The sequence below is a fragment of the Oncorhynchus keta genome, unplaced genomic scaffold (genome assembly GCF_023373465.1).
Source record: "Oncorhynchus keta strain PuntledgeMale-10-30-2019 unplaced genomic scaffold, Oket_V2 Un_contig_1083_pilon_pilon, whole genome shotgun sequence".
In the NCBI taxonomy this organism is placed as follows: Eukaryota; Metazoa; Chordata; class Actinopteri; order Salmoniformes; family Salmonidae; genus Oncorhynchus; species Oncorhynchus keta.
In genome coordinates, this window is record NW_026277222.1 from 644085 (window position 1) to 660321 (window position 16237).

The following is a 16237-nucleotide window of genomic DNA, read 5'->3' on the forward strand; positions in this document are numbered from 1 at the left end:
TTGTGACAAGTTAGGGTTGGTATACAAGCTAGGGGTGGTACTGTGTACAGAAGACCACCCTATTTGGTAAAAGACCAAGTCCATATTATGACAAGAAAACGCTCAAATAAGCAAATAGATACTACAGTCAATCATTACCTTAAGACATGAAGGTCAGTCAACACGGAAAATGAATAACTTTGAAAGTTTCTTCAAGTGCAGTCGCAAAAACCATCAAGTGCTACAGTGGTTCCTCTTTTAAAAGTTGCGTCATACTGTGGCACACCTTGAGGGCTGCTGTAGCATTCTGTGGCACGTTTTCTATTTGTCAGCCTTAACCATGTGTGTTCGCTTATTTTGTACTGTTCTGTAGTTTTGACCCAATGATTCGTCTGACAAACAAAGGACTTTGCGTCCTGTAGGCCCAGGCATGGATCAAAGCTGGCGAGACATTCAATAATGTTATCTTCACAGATGAATCAACCATGGCCCTTGAGCAATTTGCTAAAAATTGCTACAGGAAAAAAAAAGGAAGACTGTCAAGCAAGCCGAGTCCCAAGCATCCGCTCAAATTCCATGGGTGGTGGTCAATTTTCGCCAGGGACCAGGCCCATATTTGATTTTTTTATGGTAAGTTTGGCTATTTACAAAGCAAAAGGTACAGAAAATATTGTAGCCAACACCTCACGGAATGTGTTGTGGCACATCATGGCACAAGATTTCTTTGAGGAAGAAATCAAGAGACATGAGATATGCTGACCCAACATTTCTTTCAATGTAGGGTTATAGCAAGATTATTTTACGTTTAGGCCTATTTACATGTATATTTCTATTATTGTACCTAATTTTGGCTGTTAGGATAAATGTATTTTTCTTTCTTCTCCAAATGCTGACAAAGACCCAAAACATAATCTAATTTTAGATTAGACATGGTTAGCAGATTTTAATGTGAGTGTAGCGAAATGCTTATGCTTATGCTTCTAGTTCCAACCGTGCAGCAATATCTAGCAATTTCACAACAACTACCTTATATACACACACAAGTGTAAAGGAATGAATAAGAATATGTACATATAAATATATGGATGAGCGAGCGATGGCCGAAAGACATAGGCAAGATGCAGTAGATGGCAGAGTACATTATAACATTATATAAAGTGGCATTGTTTAAAGTGACTAGTGATACATTTACATCCAATATTTAATTGTTAAAGTGGTTAGAGATTTGAGTCAGTATGTTGGCAGCAGCCACCTAATGTTAGTGATGGCAGTTTAACAGTCTTGAGATTGAAGCTGTTTCGGTCTCTCGGTCCCAGCTTTGTTGCAACTGTACTGACCTTGCCTTCTGGATGATAGCGTGGTGAACAGGTAGTGAGTGACTCAGGTGGTTGTTGTCCTTGATTATCTTTTTGGCCTTCCTGTGACATCGGGTGGTGTAGGTGTCCTGGAGGGCAGGTAGTTTGCCCCCGGTGATGTGTTGTGCAGACCTCACTACCCTCTGGAGAGCCTTACGGTTGTGCAGTTGCCGTACCAGGTGGTGATACAGCACGACAGGATGCCCTCGATTGTGCATCTGTAAAAGTTTGTGAGTGTTTTTGGTGACAAGCCAAATTTCTTCAGCCTCCTGAGGTTGAAGAGGCGCTGTTGCGCCTTCTTCACCATGCTGTCTGTGTGGGTGGACCATTTCAGTTTGTCCGTGATGTGTACGCCGAGGAACTTAAAACTTACTACCCTCTCCACTACTGTCCCATCGATGTGGATAGGGGGGTGTTCCCTCTGCTGTTTCCTGAAGGCCACAATCATCTCCTTAGTTTTGTTGACGTTGAGTGTGAGGTTATTTTCCTGACACCACACTCCGAGGGCCCTCACCTCCTCCCTGTAGGCCGTCTCGTCGTTGTTGGTAATCAAGCCTACCAATGTTGTGTCGTTTGCAAACTTGATGATTGAGTTGGAGGCGTGCTTGGCCACGCAGTCATGGGTGAACAGGGAGTACAGGAGAGGGCTGAGAACGCACCCTTGTGGGGCCCCAGTGTTGAGGATCAGCGGGGTGGAGATGTTGGCTACCCTCACCACCTGGGGGGCGTCCCGTCAGAAAGTCCAGGACCCAGTTGCACAGTTTCCTCTTGTCCAGATGGGTTAGGGCAGTGTGCAGTGTGATTGCGTCGTCTGTGGACCTATTGGGACGGTAAGCAAATTGGATTGGGTCTAGAGTGTCAGGTAGGGTGGAGGTGAGATGATCCTTGAATAGTCTCTCAAAGCACTTCATGATGACAGAAGTGAGCGCTGCAGGGCGATAGTCATTTAGTTCAGTTACAACTTTGCATTATTGGGAACAGGAACAATGATGGCCCTCTTGAAGCATGTGGGAACAGCAGACTGGGACAGGGATTGATTGAATATGCCCATAAACACACCAGCCAGCTGATCTGCGCATGCTCTGAGGACGCGGCTCGGGATGCCGTCTGGGCCTGCAGCCTTGCGAGGGTTAACACGTTTAAATGTTTTACTCACGTTGGCTGCGGTGAAGGATAGCCTGCAGGTTTTGGTAGCGGGCCATGTTGGTGGCACTATTGTCCTCAAAGCGAGCAAAGAAGTTGAGTTTGTCTTGCTCCCAGACATCGGGGTCCGCGACGGGTCTGGTTTTCTTTTTGTAGTCTGTGATTGTAGACCCTGCCACATAAAAGTCTTGTGTCTGAGCCGTTGAATTGCGACTCTACTTTGTCTCTACTGACACTTAGCTTGTTTGATTGCCTTGGAGGAAATAGCTACACGTAGGTCTCCTGATTTAAACCCGATAGAACTTGTTTGGCATCAACTGAAAACATTCATCCATAACTGTGCCAAGCCGACAGGCAAAGATGATCTAGTCAAGGCCATCAAGACGTTTTGGCTAGAGATTTTTTTTTTCCCACCTTTATTTAACCAGGTAGGCTAGTTGAGAACAAGTTCTCATTTGCAACTGCGACCTGGCCAAGATAAAGCATAGCAGTGTGAACAGACAACAGAGTTACACATGGAGTAAACAATTAACAAGTCAATAACACAATAGAAAAAAAGGGGAGTCTATATACAATGTGTGCAAAAGGCATGAGGAGGTAGGCAAATAATTCCAATATTGCAGATTAACACTGGAGTGATAAATGATCAGATGATCATGTACAGGTAGAGGAGATATTGGTGTGCAAAAGAGCAGAAAAGTAAGTAAATAAAAACTGTGGGGATGAGGTAGGTGAAAATGGGTGGGCTATTTCCCAATAGACTATGTACAGCTGCAGCGATCGGTTAGCTGATGTTTGAAGTTGGTGAGGGAGATAAGTCCCCAACTTCAGCGATTTTTGCAATTCGTTCCAGTCACAGGCAGCAGAGTACTGGAACGAAAGGCGGCCGAATGAGGTGTTGGCTTTAGGGATGATCAGTGAGATACACCTGCTGGAGCGCGTGCTACGGATGGGTGTTGCCATCGTGACCAGTGAACTGAGATAAGGCGGAGCTTTACCTAGCATGGCCTTGTAGATGACCTGGAGCCAGCTGACTAGAGCATACAAGTCGCAGTGGTGGGTAGTATAAGGTGCTTTAGTGACAAAACGGATGGCACTGTGATAAACTGCATCCAGTTTGCTGAGTAGAGTGTTGGAAGCAATTTTGTAGATGACATCGCCGAAGTCGAGGATCGGTAGGATAGTCAGTTTTACTAGGGTAAGCTTGGCAGTGTGAGTGAAGGAGGCTTTGTTGCGGAATAGAAAGCAGACTCTTGATTTGATTTTCAATTGGAGATGTTTGATATGAGTCTGGAAGGAGAGTTTACAGTCTAGCCAGACACCTAGGTACTTATAGGTGTCCACATATTCAAGGTCGGAACCATCCAGGGTGGTGATGCTAGTCGGGCATGCGGGTGCAGGCAGCGATCGGTTGAAAAGCATGCATTTGGTTTTACTAGCGTTTAAGAGCAGTTGGAGGCCACGGAAGGAGTGTTGTATGGCATTGAAGCTCGTTTGGAGGTTAGATAGCACAGTGTCCAATGACGGGCCGAAAGTATATAGAATGGTGTCGTCTGCGTAGAGGTGGATCAGGGAATCGCCCGCAGCAAGAGCAACATCATTGATATATACAGAGAAAAGAGTCGGCCCGAGAATTGAACCCTGTGGCACCCCCATAGAGACTGCCAGAGGACCGGACAGCATGCCCACCGATTTGACACACTGAACTCTGTCTGCAAGGTAATTGGTGAACCAGGCAAGGCAGTCATCCGAAAAACCGAGGCTACTGAGTCTGCCGATAAGAATATGGTGATTGACAGAGTCGAAAGCCTTGGCAAGGTCGATGAAGACGGCTGCACAGTACTGTCTTTTATCGATGGCGGTTATGATATCATTTAGTACCTTGAGTGTGGCTGAGGTGCACCCGTGACCGGCTCGGAAATCAGATTGCATAGCGGAGAAGGTACGGTGGGATTCGAGATGGTCAGTGACCTGTTTGTTGACTTGGCTTTCGAAGACCTTAGAGAGGCAGGGCAGAATGGATATAGGTCTGTAACAGTTTGGGTCCAGGGTGTCTCCCCCTTTGAAGAGGGGGATGACTGCGGCAGCTTTCCAATCCTTGGGGATCTCAGACGATATGAAAGAGAGGTTGAACAGGCTGGTAATAGGGGTTGCGACAATGGCGGCGGATAGTTTCAGAAATAGAGGGTCCAGATTGTCAAGCCCAGCTGATTTATACAGGTCCAGGTTTTGCAGCTCTTTCAGAACATCTGCTATCTGGATTTGGGTAAAGGAGAACCTGGAGAGGCTTGGGCGAGGAGCTGCGGGGAGGGCGGAGCTGTTGGCCGAGGTAGGAGTAGCCAGGCGGAAGGCATGGCCAGCCGTTGAGAAATGCTTGTTGAAGTTTTCGATAATCATGGATTTATCGGTGGTGACCGTGTTCCCTAGCCTCAGTGCAGTGGGCAGCTGGGAGGAGGTGCTCTTGTTCTCCATGGACTTCAGTGTCCCAGAACTTTTTGGAGTTGGAGCTACAGGATGCAAGCTTCTGCCTGAAGAAGCTGGCCTTAGCTTTCCTGACTGACTGCGTGTATTGGTTCCTGACTTCCCTGAACAGTTGCATATCGCGGGGGACTATTCGATGCAGGATGTTTTTGTGCTGGTCGAGGGCAGTCAGGTCTGGAGTGAACCAAGGGCTGTATCTGTTCTTGGTTCTGCATTTTTTGAACGGAGCATGCTTATCTAAAATGGTGAGGAAGTTACTTTTAAAGAATGACCATGCATCCTCAACTGACGGGATGAGGTCAATGTCCTTCCAGGATACCCGGGCCAGGTCGATTAGAAAGGCCTGCTCACAGAAGTGTTTTAGGGAGCGTTTGACAGTGATGAGGGGTGGTCGTTTGACTGCGGCTCCGTGGCGGATACAGGCAATGAGGCAGTGATCGCTGAGATCCTGGTTGAAGACAGCGGAGGTATATTTGGAGGGCCAGTTGGTCAGGATGACGTCTATGAGGGTGCCCTTGTTTACAGAGTTAGGGTTGTACCTGGTGGGTTCCTTGATGATTTGAGTGAGATTGAGGGCATCTAGCTTAGATTGTAGGACTGCCGGGGTGTTAAGCATATCCCAGTTTAGGTCACCTAACAGAACAAACTCTGAAGCTAGATGGGGGCGATCAATTCACAAATGGTGTCCAGGGCACAGCTGGGAGCTGAGGGTGGTCGGTAACAGGCGGCAACAGTGAGAGACTTGTTTCTGGAGAGAGTAATTTTCAAAATTAGTAGTTCAAACTGTTTGGGTATGGACCTGGAAAGTATGACATTACTTTGCAGGCTCTCTGCAGTAGACTGCGACTCCACCCCCTTTGGCAGTTCTATCTTGACGGAAGATGTTATAGTTGGGTATGGAAATCTCTGAATTTTTGGTGGCCTTCCTGAGCCAGGATTCAGACACGGCAAGGACATCAGGGTTAGCAGAGTGTGCTAAAGCAGTGAGTAAAACAAACTTAGGGAGGAATCTTCCGATGTTGACATGCATGAAACCAAGGCTTTTTCGATCACAGAAGTAATGAGGGTGCCTGGGGACATGCAGGGCCTGGGTTTACCTCCACATCACCCGCGGAACAGAGAAGGAGTAGTATGAGGGTGCGGCTAAAGGCTATCAAAACTGGTCGCCTAGAGCGTTGGGGACAGAGAACAAGAGGAGCAGGTTTCTGGGCATGGTAGAATATATTCAGGGCATAATGCGCAGACAGGGGTATGGTGGGGTGCGGGTACAGCGGAGGTAAGCCCAGGCACTGGGTGATGAGAGAGGTTGTATCTCTGGACATGCTGGTTGTAATGGGTGAGGTCACCGCATATGTGGGAGGTGGGACAAAGGAGGTATCAGGGGTATGAGGAGTGGGACTAGGGGCTCCATTGTGAACTAAAACAATGATAACTAACCTGAGCAACAGTATACAAGGCATATTGACATTTGAGAGAGAGATACAGTGAGGCATACAGTAATCACAGGTGTTGAATTGGGAAAGCTAGCTAAAACAGTAGGTGAGACAACAGCTAATCAGCTAGCACAACAACAGCAGGTAAAATGGCGTTGACTAGGCAACTATTCATTTTTTTGGCAACATCTATATATGTGTCATTTTCATGCATGTTATGACTGCACCCATAGATTAGGGCCTAATTTATTTATTTAAATTGACTGATTTCCTTATATGAACTGTAACTCAGTAAAATCTTTGAAATTGTTGCGTTTATATTTTTGTTCAGTATAGATGGTTGTTTGGTTGGAAGCAGGTTGAGTGTGTATCAGAGGAGGCCGGTGGGAGGAGGTATAAGAGGACGGACTCAATGAATTGTCAGGAATGGGAAAAAAAAGGAACGTTGTCAAACACATGGAAACTACTTTTTTCCTCTGTTCCATTTATTCCATTCAAGACGTTACAATGAGCCCTTCCTCGTATAGCGCCTCATACTAACCTCCACTGGTGTGTAAAGAGCATTTTAGTACAGTTGTAGCAGTCAACAGGCAACAACAAGCTATAGGGGATTAATTAATTGATGTTTTAAACTATTTTTCTGGAATTTGTCTTTCAGCATAAACCTGCTGTCACCACAAGTAGGAGATGAGCGAGGGAGAACAAGAAACATTACAGGTGTCTTTGTACTTTTAGCTTATTGCTTGAAGTTGGGGGTCAATAAATGTTATTTTGTCATGCAAAGTTTCAATACTTGGTCTATTTTTGTTTGATTTCATCCTTTACAGCTTCTATTGTCTGTAGCCTGCTGGATATTGATGGGAACTGGAACGCGCTGTCGTACAGGTTGTGCCAGAGCATCCCAAACCTGCTTAATGGGTGACGTCAGGTGAGTATGCAGGCCATGGAAGAACTGGACATTTTCGGCTTCCAGGATTTGTGTTAAGAACCTTGAGACATGGGGCCATGCATTATCATGCTGAAACATGAGGTTATGGCAGCGGATAAATGGCATGAAAATGGGCCTTAGGATCTCGTCACGGAGTGCACTCTGTGCATTCAAATGGAGATTGATAAAATGCAATGGTGTACATTTAGGGAGTCTTGTTTTCTTCAGCCTCTTCAACCTCAGGAGGCTGAAGAAATTCAGCTTGTCACCAAAAGCACTCACAAACTTCTACAGATGCACAATCGAGAGCATCCTGGCGGGCTGTATCACCGCCTGGTACGGCAACTGCTCCGCCCTCAACCGTAAGGCTCTCCAGAGGGTAGTGAGGTCTGCACAACGCATCACCGGGGGCAAACTACCTGCCCTCCAGGACACCTACACCACCCGATGTTACAGGAAGGCCATAAAGATCATCAAGGACATCAACCACCCGAGCCACTGCCTGTCCACCCCGCTATCATCCAGAAGGCGAGGTCAGTACAGGTGCATCAAAGCTGGGACCGAGAGACTGAAAAACAGCTTCTATCTCAAGGCCATCAGACTGTTAAACAGCCACCACTAACATTGAGTGGCTGCTGCCAACACACTGACTCAACTCCAGCCACTTTAATAATGGGAATTGATGGGAAATGATGTAAATATATCACTAGCCACTTTAAACAATGCTACCTTATATAATGTTACTTACCCTACATTCATCTCATATGCATACGTATATACTGTACTCTATATCATCGACTGCATCCTTATGTAATATATGTATCACTAGCCACTTTAACTATGCCACTTTGTTTACTTTGTCTACATACTCATCTCATATCTCATCTCAATAAAGTCTTAATTTATTACAATTAAAATACTGTGTATAAATATAACAAATTAAAGTCCCGGCCAATCAAATCGGCGCAAGAGCAGGCCTGAAGAGTTCGGGAACTTTTGGGGTTCCAATGGATCTAATTTATTGAATAACCTGTTTTTTCTTATTTATACAGTATATACTGTACTCGATACCATCTACTGTATGCTGCCCTGTACCATCACTCATTCATATATCCTTATGTACATATTCTTTATCCCCTTACACTGTGTATAAGACAGTAGTTTTGGAATTGTTAGGTAGATTACTTGTTGGTTATCACTGCATTGTCGGAACTAGAAGCACAAGCATTTCGCTACACTCGCATTAACATCTGCTAACCATGTGTATGTGACAAATAAAATTTGATTTGATTTGTCCATAGGTTATGCCTGCCCATACCATAACCCCACAGCCACCATGGGGCACTCTGTTCAAAGCGTTGACATCAGCAAACCGCTGGACAACAACGCCTGCAATCTGTCCAGTACAGTTGAAACTGGGAAGAGCACACTTCTCTAGCATGCCTGTGGTCATCGAAGGTGAGCATTTGCCCGCTGAAGTCAGTTATGACGCCAAACTGCAGTCAGGTTAAGACCCTGGTGAGGACAATGAGCATGCAGATGAGCTTCCCTGAGACAATTCCTGACAGTTTGTGCAGAAATTCTTTGGTTGTGCAAACCTACAGTTTTATCATCTTCCTGGTATGACATGGCGCCGGTTGAGATGGCTGCCGTTTTACAGACTCCTAACCAACTGTGCTATTGTGTGTGTTTTTTTTTGTGCATTATTTGTAACTTATTTTGTAAGTAATGTTTCTGCCACAGTCTCATATGACCGAAAAGTGCTTCTGGATATCAGGGCAGCGAATACTCACGTACTGGACAAAGATTTTTTCTTTAACAAGTCGGATGCGAAATATTTACTTCAGACATCCGACAAGGCCCAAATCCCCGTCATTCGCATGAGAAAGAGACATGTCAGGGACGTAGTTCAGAGTGCCTTGTAAGGATCCGACGGCGAGTGGGTAATCTGCCTCTACAATCAGTCCTATTAGCAAACAAAATAGATGAGTTACATCCACGAATATCCTACCAACGGGACATTAAAAAACGTAATATCTTATGTTTCATCAAGTCGTGGCTGAACAACGACATGGATAACATACAGGTGGCAGGGTTTACGCTGCATCAGCAAGATAGAACATTTGCCTCCTGTAAGACAAGGGATGGTGGTCTGTGCACAAAGTCTAATATTAAGGAAGTCTCAAGGTTTTGCTCACCTGAGGTAGAGTATCTCATGATAAGTTGTAGACCACACTATTTACCTAGACAGTTTTTAACTATATTTTTTGTAGCTGTCTATTTACCACCATAAACTGATGCCGGCACTAAGACCACACTCAATGAGCTATATAAGACCATAAGTAAACAGGGAAAAAAACTCATCCAGAGGTGGCAATCCTAGTGGCTAGGAACTTTAATACAGGGAAACTTTCAATCAGTTTTACCTTCTACCAGCATGTTAAAATGTGCAACCAGAGGGGGGAAAAAACCCCCACTCTAAACCACCTTTATGCCACAAACAGAGACGCATACAAAGCTCTCCCTCACTCTCCATTTGGCAAATCTGACCATAATTCTATCCTCCTGATTCCCACTTAGAAGCAAAAACTAAAGCAGGAAGCACCAGTGACTCACTCAATAAGGAAGTGGTCAGATGACGCAGATGCTAAGCTACAGGACTGTTTTGCTACCACAGACTGGAATATGTTCCGGGAATCCTCCAATGGCATTGAGAAGTACACCACATCAGTCACTGGCTTCATCAATAAGTGCATTGATAACGTTGTTCCCACAGTGACCACACGTACATACCCCCAACCAACTGGATTACAGGCAACATCCACACTGAGGTAAAGGGTACAGCTGCCTCTTCCAAGCAGCGGGACTCTAACCCGGAAGCTTATAAGAAATCCCGCTACACCCTCCAACAAACAGGCAAAGCATCAATACAGGACTAAAATTTAATTGTACTACACAGGCACCGAGGCAGGTTGGGTGTGGCAGGGCTCAATTTCGATAAAACTTAACATTAAATGCACTATGCATTATGTGGGTTGAATGCTGTAAAAGAATAAAACAATGAATAAAAGTGCCATTACCGCTTATCACTTATTTAACATAATTAATTCACATGACTTTAATAAAATAATTCAGTTGTGTACATTTTATTTGATGACTATTATTTTATTCCAAGTCATCATCTCATCTCTATAGATCTACTGCATATGATATGTTACATCCGAGAAGTTAACATTACTAGTGAATGTGCATGGTTCTGGTTAAACTTGTAACAGAAAGTTTGAAAGACATAAGTGATTAAACTATTTAGATAAAATATTATAATGATTAGTGGGTCTCAATGTTGTGGTAGGCTTATATTTAGCCTAGGTATAATTTCACAAGCCCTGAATTCATTAGATTACTCCTGACTGGTTGAAATGCAGTGTACTTAACATTTATTTGTGCAAGAAATCTTATTTAGAGAAAACGAAAAATGTAGATATATTGTGAATCGCTCATAAAATTTGAAAAAAAACAAACATGATTTTTAGGCTATTTCACCCAGACCTACAGAGTACTCCCCCACCCTAAACTCCATTACATCCCACAGGCAAATTAAACCGTACAAATACTGTAGCTTCACTCCACAATAGTTTGTGAAATATACGGTCTCAAGAGAACCAGATATCTTAGACCTGTGACTCAACATATAACCTGCTGCAAACAACACTGATTGACTTGTGAGTATGTGTACCTGATAATATTGCTGTGCTCTGGGGTCCACAGGTGCGGGTGGGTACTGAGCAGGAAGATATGATCCTCTGCCATCTGGGTACTCCGGGTAGGCACCTCCGTAGTATCCCCCATACACCTGCCCAGGGGGAGGTGGGCCGTACCCCAGCTGGCTTCCCAGAGACGAGGGAGGTCGCGGTGGGTCTGTAGGGGCTGGCTGGGCTGAAGGAACCCCGGTTCCTGGTGGATGGGGGTTGGCTAGAGGCACATGTCCCCGAGGTCCAGGGTAAGCCGCAGAGGGGGTGGGTGCATTCCCTGTGGCAGGACCCTGCATTGGGGGTGGGTACTGCCCTTGCGGTGGTGGTGCTCCACTGAGAGGGGCTGCAGGGTCATCTCCTTGACCTTGGTGCTGTGGCTGGGGTACCATGGGTGGCTCAGAGGGTGGTTGTTGGGTGTTTGGGGCCACTGGGGGGGGCATGGGATCGGCAGGCATCTGTGCTGTGGAGGCGTCACCATTGCCTCTACTCACCTGCTGAGCATCTTTGGTGACCTGCAGGTAAAACCCAGGAGCATTACTCGCGAGTGGCGGGCCCTGCTGGAGGGAGAGAGGTGGCAGCCCTGCGGCTTGGTTTGGGATCTGAGATTGGTGCATAGAAAAATCAAGCAGCTCGTAATTTGAGAGCTGATTATAATTGGCGGCACCAGGAGCAGCAGGAAGAGGAGCCTGCAAATTAACAGGTAGAGAAGAATGGTTGGTTCTACACGTTGATTGGACCTTTGAGAGAGGGGAGCGAGCAGGCTGGGACTGGGATGGTGGGGGCGTGATCTCTGGTTTAACCCCTTCCCCGTCATCCCGAACAAGATTGAGAGGGCTCTGACTAGAGGCGACGCTGAAGCTCATTGGTGTAAGGGCAAATAATGGGTTCTGATTGGAGTGCAAGGGAGGACCGGGCTGTACGGCACAGGCCCCTTGAGCCTGCGAGGGTGGCCTCAGAGGTACTGTGGCCTCCCTGGGGCTGACCTGATTGGCTGCGAGTGCAGGGTTACTGGGAGGAATCACGCTGTAATTGGAGGTGGGTGGGGCAATCAACACAGGCTGGTGGAGCGATTCAGACACCAGGAGAGAGGCATAGCCCAGATTGGGCTGAGAGTCAGACGTGTCCCCCTCACTCACCTTAGGAGGGTTCTCCAGGTTCTCCGAGGGGTGCTGGGAGGGTGGAGGGGCACGTTGAGGGGGCTGAAGGTCCAAGGAGCCATCCTCGGGGGGCTGGATGACCTCTGCACTGGGCTCTCGCAGTGGGGCAAGGACCGGAGGGGCAGCGGGGACCAGCAGGATGTTGGTTCCCAGGCTAGCGGGGTCATGTTGGGCCCACAGGGTGGTGGCAGGGCTCTCACAGGGCCGGTGGGCCACATGTGCCCGGGACGAGGGCCTGGAGTGGGAGTGACTCAGAGGGTATGCAAGAGGAGGTGGCCCAGCTCCATCCCCAGCTTGAGTGTGCCCTGTAGCTGCTCCGTAGATATTCTCAAGGTTGTCTGGAGGCTGCTCCAGGTTCCCAGGCAGAGAGTCAGAGCCCCTCTCCGCCACCATCCGGGCACGGTCCACCTCCGCTGGGCGCACTGCGACACTGTGTGAGCGCACAGGCTCAAAGGAAGAGTTGGCACTAGCCTGGAAAATGCCGGTGGGTTTGGGAGGACTGGGCGTAGGGGGTTGGCTGTGGCACATTCTCTCCGGGATGCTCTGGTAAGCAGCAGCCATATCCCCGGCCGGAGAGGTGTCAATCTGCTCAAAGTAGCCTCCGGCAGCGGCTGAGGAGAATGCGTCCTCTGAGGGCCGAGGGCTCTCCTGCTGGATGAAGGTGCCCACCACTCCTTGGTGCCGGCGTGGAACTGTACCAGTGCCGCTGCCGTGGCTCAAGTTGCTGTAGCTAGAGGACACGCTGGCAGAACGTATGGGCCGGGGGACAGAGTCGGGGGTCTCCAGATTGGGGCCTGCCTCGTAGCAATCTCCTCCGTGGGCGGCTGCTACAGCAGGGTTGCTCAGGGGCTCGCTGGGCAGGACCTCCTGGTTGGGCACACACTCCAGGTTCTCCACATGGTCAAACTGGGCCTCAGCAGGTTCCTGCTGGATGGGTTTGCCAGCTCCAGGAAAGTTACCATCGTTCATGTAGGTTAATGATTGGCCAGCTTGTGGGGGGGGGGCACGGTAACTGTGGGTGGCCTCTGCACCCACCACCGGGTTGGCTTGGGGTTGAGGGGATGACATCTGCTGGTGATTATGGGAGGGCTGGAAGTCCTGGAGCCCATTCACTGCTCTGGCTCCCTCTCCGGCGAGGGTCTCCTCGTTCTCCACGTCGTTTCCTTTGAAAAACATGGAGATGGTGCCGTCTGGGATGAAGGGGACCGTCGCTGGGCCAGGGGTTGATGCATGGTAAGATCCATAGTGGGATCCATGGTGAGACCCGGCCGAGTCGGGCCGATAGTGAGTTCTGGCTGAGTCGGGCCGAGCCAGGCCAGGGCCAGCTCCCATCTGGTGGTAGACCAGGTCCTGGGGGTGCTGGTTGAACCAGGAGTCCAGGGTGGCTGAGCTCTGGCTGAAGTAGGTCTGAGCCTGAAAATGGGCGTTGTGTTGCTGGGGTGTGTTCGCACCTGCCAGGTCAGGCCACTGGGAGCTAGTTGGCCTGTCTGGGTGCTGAGGTGGTGGTTGGGGCTGGTGTTGCTGCTGGGGGTGTGTTGGAGGGGTGTTGTGGGGCAAGGGTGTGTGTGGAGATATTTGGGACTGGGGAGGGGCATTACAAACCTGGGGTAGAGGATCACTAGTGGGTTGGAAATAGTTCTGAACCGACGGCGGGCGGCTCCCATGGTCGGGCACCCACTGAGACAAAACGGGAGGCACAGGCTTAAAGGGCATCGCCTGAGGGTGATGGTCTCCTCCGTGGTCCTGGCCATAAGTCGCTTGGCCAGACATAGGGGCTGAGGCCATGGGAAGGTGTCCTGGGGTCATCGAGGGTGCTGGCTCCCTAGAGTTAAAATAGCCCTGTTCTGCACTTGGTGGTGCATTGCCTGGCGGGCCAGGTTGCTGTACAGGGAAAGGGACAGGGGACGCAGTACCGTGAGGGGTTAAGATGCTTACCCCAGGGGTAGAGGGCGGTGGTGGGCCAAGGGGCACAGCCCCAGCCTGTGCACTATCCAGTGGTTGTGATTGGTGCAGCCCCTGACCCATGCCAGCCTGGTGGTACATACCGGGAGGCAGGGCTTGCAAAGGCAGAGGGCTGCTATTGGGTGGCGGCAGGTGACCTGTAGCCATAGGAGGAGGGGCTTGCCTGCCAAATGCAAAGGGGTCTGTCATGGGCTGGGCTGGTAGTCCCGCCATGACCGCTGCTCCTGTATGCTTGTGGGGCCTTGTCCTCCGGAAGGCATTGGGCCCAACGCCGGCAGGAGGTGGGCCGGATGCACCAGGGGGGCCGGTCCGAGGAGGGGGCTGCATGGCTGCAGTTCTGACAGGTCCAAGGACCAGGCCACTCGATAGTGACGTCACTGAAGAGGTTGAGCTCAGACTTGGCTGTAGGGAGAAGAGAGAAAACATTAGGGTCATTACTGTGCTTTTGTTGGACTGACACACCACACCTATATTTGCTCCAAGCTATGTACCCAACCATCTTTTACAGCGTGGCAGTTCTAATGTAAGCCTGATAACAGGCTAAAGATTCTAGAAGATTGTGGAGCTCCAGAACAAAAGCATTGAATTCCAGAACACAAGCACCCCACTTTCCTTGACCAACAGGATTGCATTTGTTACATCCGATTCTCTGCAGCACCCTGAAGTCCAGTCTAGCAATTTGGCCATATTTCTGCTAGTGTACAGGAAATGCAGAAATTCCTGAGTAGCTTAAGGATTTACAGAGGATAAACCCTTTACACCCGCTTATCCACACAAACAGACCAAGATATTTGTGTATCGGTGAAGTTGTGTATGTGCGGGATCTCACTGTACCGAGTAGCTCAGTTGTTGGAGCATGGCGCTTGCCATTCCAGGGTTGTGAGTTCAATACCCCAGTGCAAAAAAAGTAATGAAAATGTATTCACTCACTTTTGTATGTCGCTGTGGATAAGAGCGTCTGCTAAATGACAAAAATGTATCTCCAACAACCGCTTGACTTGAAGGCAAAAGCATATTTAAAAAGGCTTTTGTGGTGAGTGTGCTACATCCAAAAGCAAATGGTGTGGCAGAGATAAAGACTACTAATCTCACATTGAACTTTGGAGTTATGGTCATTTTCACAACAGGAAAATAAAGCTACGCTACAAGCAATAATGCATACACATTTTACAACATCCAGAGCCATGTTAGCTATGCATTTGAGCAAATAATAATGAGATTAATGAGATTTTCCACAGACCTATACTGGGGGAATTTCAGAACACTCATGAATCCTTATATTCCAAACATTACTGAGAGGGGAGCGTGTTGCGTTGGGTTATCTACTGCCACTATATGTCTGTTTGTCATAATATGACACTTGTCACTGAGGGAGCATGGCGAGGGGTTTGCTGACTTAAGCAGCTGAAATGTCAGTATGTCAGAGGATTAGCGAGCGGAACTCTGATCGGCCAGATCTAGCTAGCTTTTGTTGGACGACCACTTTGCGCCTTGTATGCGCCACTGCTGTCACGACCTAGAAGGCAATCGTAGCTGTATAGCTTGTTCCAGTCGCTGGGTTTCATCATGAAAGCTAGGTAGGATCCTAGCTTGCTCGCTTCCATGGATTAAACATCAAGGCCGACAGACGGCAAATTTCAATTTGGAGACATCGTAGATAAATATTGCATAACGATGTTAGCAATAGGTTATGAAAGCGGAAAAAGACCCTAGAGCTTTTGTGCTAAGCGTCAGTGCTATCCGGAATCCTTGGGAAGTCCCTACCCTAAACCATTTTAAATGTCAACTTCAATGGGGTAGGGACGTCCCAGGGATCCCGACTAGCACGGACCGTGTGCTAAGTGTCAACGTCAAACTGAGCTGCCTTCTAGCTAGCCAACTAGGCTACCACTATGAAATAGATAGCAACAAGCTAACTGCTATAAAATATAGTTAGTTAGCTAAAGTACTGTCCTATCATTGACAAACCACCAGGTTACATCCTTCAGACAACGTGTCCAATGTTAGTTAGCTATTTAACAACACAACTTCGTGAGTGAATCATTTT

General features: G+C 48.0%; 1 protein-coding gene across 1 annotated transcript in view; it reads right to left on the reverse strand.

Moving 5' to 3' along the window:
- The window catches only part of sec16a (SEC16 homolog A, endoplasmic reticulum export factor), a 69962-nt gene extending 55370 nt beyond the window's left edge, over positions 1–14592 (reverse strand). The window contains exon 1 of the mRNA XM_052500515.1: positions 11056–14592. Coding sequence (XP_052356475.1) covers positions 11056–14517 — 3462 coding nt within the window. The 5' untranslated portion in view covers positions 14518–14592. The remainder of the gene's footprint in view (positions 1–11055) is intronic.
- Positions 14593–16237: the final 1645 nt, after the last annotated feature.